Raw genomic sequence first — 10289 nt, 5'->3', positions numbered from 1 at the left:
TTAAAAAAGGATACTCTAAATTCCATAAGGCAAATCTATTCTATTCAATTCAATAAATATTTATTAACACTTCTTACATACAATGAACTATACTTCACTGAGGCTACAAATATAAACACAAAAATTACCTCGCCCTCTACTATGAGGATACAACAGTCCTACAGAGAAGTAAATACAAAGTATAAACATAGAAATAAAAAGTAAGTTTGAGAGTAAGAGGGGACTAAAAACTTTGGAGATTATACAAGGTCAAAAGCAAAACACATAAGGACAAGGGTAGGTGAAGACAGACATATCAAAGTCAAATTACAATGACTTATCTATGACTTCATTTCCCACCTGGCTGCCCTCCTCTGGACTTAGCCAATCATGTCCCTGTGCTACATACCTTTCCTTCTGTATGTTGTCCCCCCCCCCCAGGATTGTAAATTCCTGCCCTCAAGGAACCTTCATCATAATCTAATCTCCAGACCTATTGTTTGATCAGTTGGTAAATAAGTAAGGTGAGACAACTCTTGGTTCTTATGCTTTCCAGCAGTCAGTACTTCACTGTGTGTTGAACTTAAATGACCAGCAAATCAGTCCCTGTGTGAGGTGCTTAACTCCTCCGTTTCATGGCCATAGTTGTTGTTGTTGTTGTTGTTTGTCCTTCATTCTTGAAGAGGACCATGGCATTGGGAGGTAATATGATGACTTGCAGTGAATAGGACTTAAGTGAGAGAGGGCTGTGCAAGGTTACCAACCTCATTTTCTTCTCCTTTTGGGTCCAGTGGAAAGATATATATCAGGACAACTGGAGATGGCCCTGGATGTTTAAGGCAATTGGGGTTAAGTGGCTTGCCCAGGATCATACAGTTAGTGTCTGAGGTGAGATTTGAATTCATGTCCTCTCAACTTTAGGGCCAGTGTTCTATTCACTGAATCACCTAGCTGCCCCATCATGGCCACAGAAGACACTGATAACTTGTTGTCTAATGTCATATTGGGTCACAAGGACAAAAGTATGTAGATGGATCAATGACGTACTTCACCACTACTCAAAAAGCAAGGCACATTCCTTTCTAGTAAGAGTGCCATAGCATCACCCTATATACAAAAGATATGTTTGTAAGTGTCCAGTAGAGTAGTCTTGAAATAGAAGGTTGAAGACTGCAAGAGAGATTGTCTCTTCTTTGGGAAGATGGATATCCAGACAACAAGAGTATTTTATTTGATGACCTCCCCAAACCCAGTAAATCTACCTCTCCCCAAGAAAAAGCCCATTTCATCTGGGGACTTTTTTTTAAAATAAGTTTATTCAGTAATGGTAAATGTTGCTTTTGAAAAAAAAAGCATTAAATATTTACAGATTTTATATATTAATCAACACTCTGACAAAAAGTTGATTTCCTGCTTAGAATTAGGTACTATTTTCTATAGTTCACATTCAAAATGGCAGCAGGAAGGAACTGAATAAAACCTAGTATAGTTTTATATCCTCTGTAACAGAAGGAGGGAGGAATTGGGGAGAGAATTGGAAGACAGATCAGTTTCTTGACTGCTCCATTTCACTCCTTTCATTATCTATTCTCACTTCTCTTTTGGAAAGAGATGGACTATAACAAGCCCTGACAGGCAAGCCCAGTGAACCTTCTCTGAGGCTTTACTGAACTTCCATTTCAAGTATGGCTTTCTACCTTTAAACTCCTTGTTGAATTTCTTAGGAAGACAGGGAAGGCTCAGTATGACAGAATTTCCACTTATAGTCCCAGTAAACATAGGGGAAAAATTGCCTTCTGGGAAAATGTTATCACAGCTTTCAAATCAAGTATTTATCTTTGCAAGGAAGTATGGGTGCAGCTTCCAATCCACTGACTTAAGACTCGTCTGTCTATACATACAACATGAAACAGAAATTTGAAGCTGCTAATTGGCCAAAGGCCAACATGGGTCTTGAGTTTATTTGGCTCTTTCAGAAAATGGGTTAGGCTCTGGATCTCCACTCCACTGTAGGTGTGGGTAGACACAGCCTAAATGGGCTCATCTGTGTTGAGCAACTCCTGGACCTTTCTGGGTACTGACAGCCAGGAGTGGGAAGTATGGCCCATTGCCCAAGAGTTATTTTTAAAGTTGGATCTGTATGGTTTGCCACACAGTTACTCCTTTTGTTCAACAGCCTCCTCTTCTTTCTGGCAGTCTGGGTTCTCTCCTCTAGTTCAACCCATGTTTCATTTGATGGAAGACAGAGTGTTATAAGAGAAATCATTCTCAATTCTCAGCCTTAGCTGAATCAAGTAAGAATATAACTACCCTGAGAAATACTCAATTTCTTTGAGGGGTGGTAGTAGGATGTAGGAAAATCATTCTTTGGGATGCTATTTTTGAATTTCAAAGTGATATTTGTGTGTGCCATGCCACTGTGAATAATTCATGAACCACATTTAACTTTCCTGAAAAAAAAAATCACCCAAAATGAGTACTTCTATGGCTGAAGCCTTTCAATCAGTTCACCTCTTGAGGCCTCAAGTTTCTTTAGGTAAAAATCAAGGAGATTGGACTAGATATCCTGTGATGTCCCTTCTATCTCTTGTTACTGATCCCTACAATGCATGTATTGGGGCTAGTTTTCATTGGAACACCCCGTGTAAATAAAAGGCATGAAAATCAAAGGGGACATCAAAGGAATGATGAATGACAATGGAGACAGTCAGACTAGATCATCAAGAAAAAATATCCCTTTTTAGCCATTTGATTAAAGTTGTGAATTTTTTCCCATCTGAATTATCTAGATAATTACCTCAATTCTCCATCTCCCTTTACTTAGATAGACACCATCAGTTACACATGATCCATTGCAGTGACTCTGGCTTAACAAAAAGTAAAAAATTTGGACAGATTCTCTCCTTTACATGCCTAGCCATATGTCAATAATCAATATTGCTAAAAAGAACTCCCAGATTGCAGGGTGGGGAGGTGCATTGGAATTTGCTTACTTCAAATATTCCTATCAATTTAACTCAACAACAAGCCCTCAAAGTTAAGAAAGTGAAGGCACTAGGCTAATCCCAGTAGTTCCTGCCCTCAAGGAATTTACATGAAGATGGCTAGATGTCCTAATTAATTCCTTTGCTTTAAAGACATTTCCTGAAATTGAGAGTGCTGTATTCTCTAAGGTCAGACCACAGAATACAAAGAATAGCAGTGCTCATTTACTTGCTTTGAAGGCTCTTGTTTAGGTGTCCTCAAAAATTCTGATTGTTTCTCTGCTTCTAAGTTATTCTGTACCATAGGATTTTTGCTTTGCTTATGCTAAGTGGTCACAACTACATTTTTGTATCATCTGTTTCATTGACTTCTGCCAGGACAAAATTGGGATTGTCGTAGCCTTTCTTCAATCTGTTTCTGGCATCTTTCTCATTGTAGAGGCATAAGGCACAATGCGGAGTGTCCACTGCCACCGTCTTGCCGAAATTATGGAAATCCACTCTGTACTTCCCTTCCTTGGTCTTGGACACCATGGGGGCAAAACGATAGCCCCATAGCACTTCCTCTGGGACATAGGATGTCCGGACCTGACAGGTGGCACTGGTGGACTCCACCGTTCCATCTAAAAACACCACCAGCTCAAAGTCCTGCTGGAGAAGGTTTTCAGCTGCCATGTGGAAGAAGGGGCTGTTATGGTCAATAATATGATAGATGGTCAGTGGGGAAATAAAGAACAAGTTTTCATTGCCTGCATCAACCACAAAGTTGATATTGATCTGGTCCAAAATAATGGTCTCTCCTTCAGGTGTGACTGTGGTTCTTAAGAGCTTGCCATAGATGTGACTGCTAATCAAGAGGCTTTTCCTGAGGTTAGCCACCCGGATCAGGAGACAAAGCTTCCCACCCCGTTTGCTGATAACGGCATTCTTACTGAAGGTGATGGTTTTGGCTCGTTTCTTTGATCTAGAGATCTTGGCTAAGATGGCACCACACATGAAACAGTTGATAATGACTCCAAGGATGGACTGCAAGACAAGAAGGAAGATAGCTGTGCCACATTGTTCTGTCACACACCTGTAACCATAACCGATGGTAACTTGGGTTTCGAGAGAAAATAGGAAAGCCGAGGTTAAGCCATTAATGTTATCTACACATGGAGTATGGTTGCTAGATGGACGAAACTCTGGAAGATCTTTATGTAAGTATGCTACTGCATACCATAGGAGGCCAAAGAGGAACCAGCTGCCTAAGAAGGCAGTGATAAAAATGGTCATTTTATATCTCCACTTGAGATCAAGCACTGTTGTCCAGATATCCACAAAGAAGATCAACCTTGATTGTGCTCCCACATTGCCAAACTCTATGTTACACCTTCCATCTTTGGAGACTAGTCTTGTTCTCTGTCGGGAATGTCCAAAAAGGTGTACAGCAAAATATTTCTGGAGATATTTGAACATCCTTTCTGTCAACACCCCAATCTGGAAAACATACCAAAGTGAAAAAGAAAAATTATAACTCTATTTACAGTTACAATGAGGGACGTGACTCATACACAGACTTAGCTATGTAAGGAGAGATTTTACATTACAACACTGGCTATCAGGCCATTTGAGCTAACTGAGGGGTATGGATTGGTTACCAAAATTCTCAGAAAGGAATTCTTCCCTGAAGGGAGGGCTAGAATGCTTAATATTTAGTAATAATAGTCTTGTACAACAAGGTTCAATTTCTCCATAGGATCATTAAAATTTAATTAAACTCAATGAGTGTTCCTAGGATATATTTTATGTGCCAAACACTATTTAGACACAAGATCAGGATATCCTAGTGGGTCCCTACACCAAGTCCCCTTATCATAGTGGCTCTTCATAATTTGTCAATATCCCAATGGGGAAGGAAGCAGCCAGGATCAACTTGCCCCACCCATCAATCATCTCATTATTCAAAGATTTCATTATTTGGAGCCAGAAATCAAGGAGCAGTCTCAAAGCTTCTTTAGACAATACCATTCCACCCAGTTCCTCAAAGTCCTTTCTAAAAAAATAATAAATTTTAAAAACTACTGCCTCTCTGAGTGAGGCAAATGTTACTCTTGTGAACTTTATTTTTCAGAAACAGAGACTTTTTCTTTAAAAATTAAACTAATTACTAGTGAAACCAGATAAAAATTTAGGAGTAATTAATTATTAATCTTTTGTCCTAGGCACTATCTGTCACACATAATTTGAGAGTTGAGAGACACTTCAGAGATGCTCTAGTCCAAACCCCATCATTTTACAGATAAGGAAACTGAGACATTTATCTCAGGTCACACAATTAGAAAGCAGCAAAGGCAAGAGTAGAGCTCATATTTTCCAAAGGCCTTGTCATTCGGTCAGTAGGTATTAATTAACCACTTACTATATGCCAGGCGCAGAAAGAGGGGAAAAATTAGACTTTGCCTGCAAGGAGCTTACATTCAAATGTTGTAAGTGAGAAACTACTCATAATTAGGAATATACAAGGTTTACATAAAGCAGGTGGAAAATAATCTGAAAAGAGAAATCATTAGCAACTAGGGAGAGGGGAATACTGGTAAATCCCTCCTGCTTAACATGAGATTTAAATTGTCTTAAAGAAGCCAAGGAAACCAAGGCAGAAGCAATGTTCTTTCCACCACACCATACTGTCTCTCTAGAAAACTCTTTTACCACCACCACCCAAAAGAAAAGGTAGGAAGAGTGAAAGGGGTACTTAATGTTCACTATGCTTAAAAATACCTTCATGTCATTTTGAATCAAATGCAAATGTAGTTTTTAAATAGAATTCAAAATTCCCCTTAAGCAATCTATACATTCACAGGATCCAGGAAGTGAAACTTACTAGAGGCTGGCTCTGAAAAAAGGAGATGCTCAGTGGTATCTTGTTCACTGCCCCAGCCAGGTGAAAACAGTGAAAGGCAACACTAGATAAAAGTGATCATAATTCAATTCCTGCTGTCTCAGTGCCTACTTTGTGTGTATTTGGTAAAGCTTAAAGCAAAGAGTAAATGCGATCTAATATTATTGCTATAAAAGGGAATCTAAGGTAGAAAATAGTGGTTGACCTTGTCACCAATGTGCTAACAGAAGAATACTCCTAATCCATTCCTCACTCCAACCATCACAACTGGGGTTAGAGGGTGTGGATGCAAAAGAAACTGCTTAATTTGTCCATACCAAAAGTAGACCTCCCATCCTGACTACTTACCCCTATTCTTAGGCAAATGGTGGCTCAAAGGAGAGAGCACTGAACATGGAATCGGGAAGACCTAAGTTTAAATCTGGCTTCTGACACTAGCTGTGTGATTCTGGGCAAGTCACTTAACCCTGTTTGCCTTGATTTCCTCATCTGTAAAATAAGCTAGAGAAGGAAATGGCAAGCCACTTCAGTATCTTTCTTCAGAAAACCCCAAAAGGGGTCATGAGGGTCAGATATGATTATAAATGACAAAACAATAACAAACAACCTTGATATGCTTTTGACTGTCAAATGAGACAATATTTGTAAAAGTGCATAGTACAGTGTCTGGTATATAATATGTGATATGTAAATGCTTATTCCCTTCCCTTCCCATCTCTCTCACCCTCACCATTCATAAACCTCGTCCCCAGGTACAAAGGATTTCAGACTCTCAATTGGCCTTTTCATACAAGGCTACTTCACTTTACCCATTCACTAATTTAATTTCATGCAATGACTTAGATAATTATTAGAACAATGCAGTTATAGTTGGCAGTAATACTCACTTCTAGTTTTGAGCTTTTCCTCATCTTCTTCCTTAAAATAACTGACATTTATAGAGTACTTTTCAAATAGGATTTCATTTGATCATAATTAGAACTGTAAGAGATCTCAGAAGCTGTCTGACCCCTTCATTTTACAGTTAAGGAAACTGAAGTCCAAGAAGGCTGTGACTTAGCCAAGATTAAACAGGTAGTAGGCATCAGTGGTGAGGTGTGAACACAGGTCCTCTTGACTCCAAAGCCAGTGTTCTTTTCACTCTGCCCTGTGGCAGGCATATAAAGCCAATTTTTCAGATAAGGAAACTGAAGCTCAGAGAGGTTCGGTGATTTGCTTAAGTCACACAACTTAGTGTTGGAGTCAGGAGTCAGCCCCCTTTTTCCTGACTTCCACTGCTGCAGTATCCAGAACTGTTCCTTACCTTGCTTTCACAACACAATCTTTTCATGAAATGTCAGTGACTTTTGTAAAGAGAAGAATCCTTTTTTTTTTTTTTTTTGCGGGGCAATGGGGGTTAAGTGACTTGCCCAGGGTCACACAGCCAGTAAGTGTCACTAGTCCTCTGTAGTCATGAATGGTCATTATGTTGATCAGGGCAGCTAGTGGGTAGAGTACTAGGTCTGGAGTCAGAAAGACCAGAGTTCAAATCTGGCCTCAGACACTCACAAGATATGTGACCCCGGGTAAGTAGCTTAAACCTCTGTTTGCTTCAGTTTCCTCATCTGTAAAATGGGGGTAATAATAGCATCTTCCTTTCAGGGTTTTTTTGAGGATCAAATGAGATAATGATTGTAAGGCATTAGCACAGTGCCTGAGATAGCAAATACTATATAAATGTTAGCTATTATTATTATTATTATCATCAATCAGAGTTCTTATGATTCCCAAAGCTGTAGGCATACAGGGTTCTGAATTTCACTACTATTCCTTTCTAGGTCTATGTTTTGTATACCCTCTGTCCTTCCTGATGCTGCCTAGCAACTGGAGAGGGATGTGGTTACAGAGGAGAGCATGATTGGAGTTAGGCCTCAGTTTCTTCACCCCAAAAATGAAGATGATAGAATAGATGGTCTCTAAAATTCCTTCCAGTCCTAAGTGTAAAATCCTATGAATTTGTGATGAGGAAGAATTGTTTATATCCATATTCTAATCTACTCTAGATCAACTATGCTCTGAGTATTGACCAGAAGGACATATTGAGTTTTCCAAGTGTTCATATAGTGTTTATGCATGCATGTGTGTGTGCACACACACTTACATTCACGGATTATTTGCTAACTGCCTATAAAATAACATCAGGAAGAATGAAGATTTGGGATTAATCTCTCCATACAACATTCACTATTTGATTAGAGCAACCTTTCTATGGCCCTCTCTCACTGGATTCTGTCAACAAAACGTGGCATTTACATGAAATGCTTTTTGCCAGTACTTGGTTAACTCAAAGCTGTTAATTTATTGAGTGGTGAAAAGAATTCTACTTAGAAGATAATAGGGTACAGAAGAAATTCATTCTCTGCTAAACCCATTATTTCCATAACAAAGCTATTACAGGTCCAATTTGCTTTACACAATGGAGAATAGTTCAGTCTAACCACAGATAACGTTAATAGATATTTTACAAATTATTGAGAAATTACTGATGTGATGTTATATAACACGCATGCATGTTTTTTAGGTTCCTTTCTGTTGAAATCAGCAAATCTTAACAGCAAGCAAAATTGTACCCTGCCTAATGTTTACCCAGGTATTCTTAGGTACCTAGCAAAACAAATGGATTACATTATTACTGTTTTTCTTGTCAATGCTTGTGCATTCCTACTGCTGTAATCGTCAAAGCTCCTTACTCTGTCCTTATAGTCTAAAATCTTTATGTAAACTTCCCAGTGTTACCTGATCTATATATTTAGGCAACACCCAAGTAGCATATGCAAAGCTTGGAAGCCTAAGGGCTGAGGGGGAAACCAGGATACCAACCAGGAAGCCTGAGTGGTGGGACTGTAAATGGGAATGGAGTTCTACTAATTCAACAAAAGGTCTGTACATAAACCTTGAAGCCTCTAAAGACCTATAGAATCATATGAGTGGGACATTAGAGATCATCGAATTCAACCTCTTGCCCATTGCTAGAAGCTGCTCTGTTATGTCCCTCATGGGTTCTCATCCAACCTCTACCTGAACACCTCTATTGACACAGGGCTCGTTGCCTCCCAAGGCTGCCCATTCTATTTTTTTTTTTTTAGTGAGGCAATTCAGGTTAAGTGACTTGCCCAGGGTCACACAGCTAGTAAGTGTTAAGCATCTGAGGCTGGATTTGAACTCAGGTACTCCTGACTCCAGAGCCGGTGCTTTACCCACTGCGCCACCTAGCTGCCCCCTGCCCATTCTATTTTGAACAATTCTCATAGTTAGGAAATTTCTCTGTTGAATCAAAACCTATTCACTGGTCCTCATTCTGTTCTCTAGAACCACATAAGGTAATTCTGTTTAACAGGCTAGAACCTTGGGCCAGATCTGCGAAGATGACATTTATCAGCACTAATTAGTATTAAAATTTGCTTTTATTCCCTTGGTAGGAGTAAATGTAAAGCCTTATCCTTCGAATTTAAAAAAATCATCTTCATAAATGTAAGAGGGAGGAGACATGGTTCTAGGTAGTAGATTATCTGGAAATAATCTAGAGGAAGGGAAAAGAGAGATGGAGGAGAAAGTAGAGAGAAGAGGATGGAGGGGGAAACAGGGAGGGAGTAATGGGGAGAAAAGGAGGAGGGAGAGAGGAGAGGGAGAGAAGGAGAGGGAAGGAGAGAGAGAAGGAGAGAGGAGGGGAAGAGAGAGACAAAGACAGACAGAAAGAGAAGGATGGAGGGAGGAGAGGGGAGAGAGAAAGAGAGGGAAGGAGGAGAAGAGAGAGAAAGAGGGAGAGAGACAGAGAAGGAGGGAAGGAGAGATAGAGACAGAGAGAGAAAGGGGGAGATAGGGAAGGAGGGGGAAAGACAGAGGCAGGAGGGAGAGAGAAACAGAGACAGAAGGGGGAGAGAGAAGGAGGGAGGGAGAAAGACAGAGAGAGAGAGAGAGAGGGGGGGGGGGAGACAGAGAGAGAGAGAGAGAGAGAGAGAGAGAGAGAGAGAGAGAGAGAGAGAGAGAGAGAGAGAGAGAGAGAGGAGAGATGGAGGAAGGAAGGGAGAGGGAGACAGAGAAAGACAGAATGAAAATTACAAGAATAAAGAAAGTTCTACTGTATTTGGTCCTGGTCAGAATATTCATGAAGCATTGTGTCCGGTTCTGGGTGCCATCTTAGGAAGGACTTTGATACAGAGAGGGAAAATCAAAATGGTAAAGGACCTTGAGTTCTTGCCCTATGAAGAATGGTTGAAGGCATTGGTGGAAGGGGGTGAGTAACCTGCAGAGGATAAAATTTAAGAGGAGCCTACTAGGAGTCTTCATGTACTTGAAATGATATTCCATGTACAAGTGATTGGATTTGTTCTGTTTAGCCCCAGAAGACCAAATTAGGAGCAATGGCTAAAAGTTGTAAATTTCAACCTAATAATATAGGAAAATCT

General features: G+C 39.9%; 1 protein-coding gene across 1 annotated transcript; it reads right to left on the bottom strand.

Annotated features, from left to right (window-relative positions):
- Positions 1-3302: 3302 nt before the first annotated feature.
- Positions 3303-4430, bottom strand: KCNJ1 (potassium inwardly rectifying channel subfamily J member 1). The gene has a single exon (XM_043998659.1). The coding sequence runs from the start codon at positions 4419-4421 to the stop codon at positions 3303-3305; it is 1119 nt and encodes a 372-aa protein (XP_043854594.1). The 5' UTR covers positions 4422-4430.
- Positions 4431-10289: the final 5859 nt, after the last annotated feature.

This window comes from Dromiciops gliroides, chromosome 3 (assembly GCF_019393635.1).
Source record: "Dromiciops gliroides isolate mDroGli1 chromosome 3, mDroGli1.pri, whole genome shotgun sequence".
Classification (NCBI taxonomy): domain Eukaryota; kingdom Metazoa; phylum Chordata; class Mammalia; order Microbiotheria; family Microbiotheriidae; genus Dromiciops; species Dromiciops gliroides.
The sequence above is the reverse complement of the archived record's forward strand: the minus strand, read 5'-3'. Positions and strand labels throughout refer to the sequence as shown.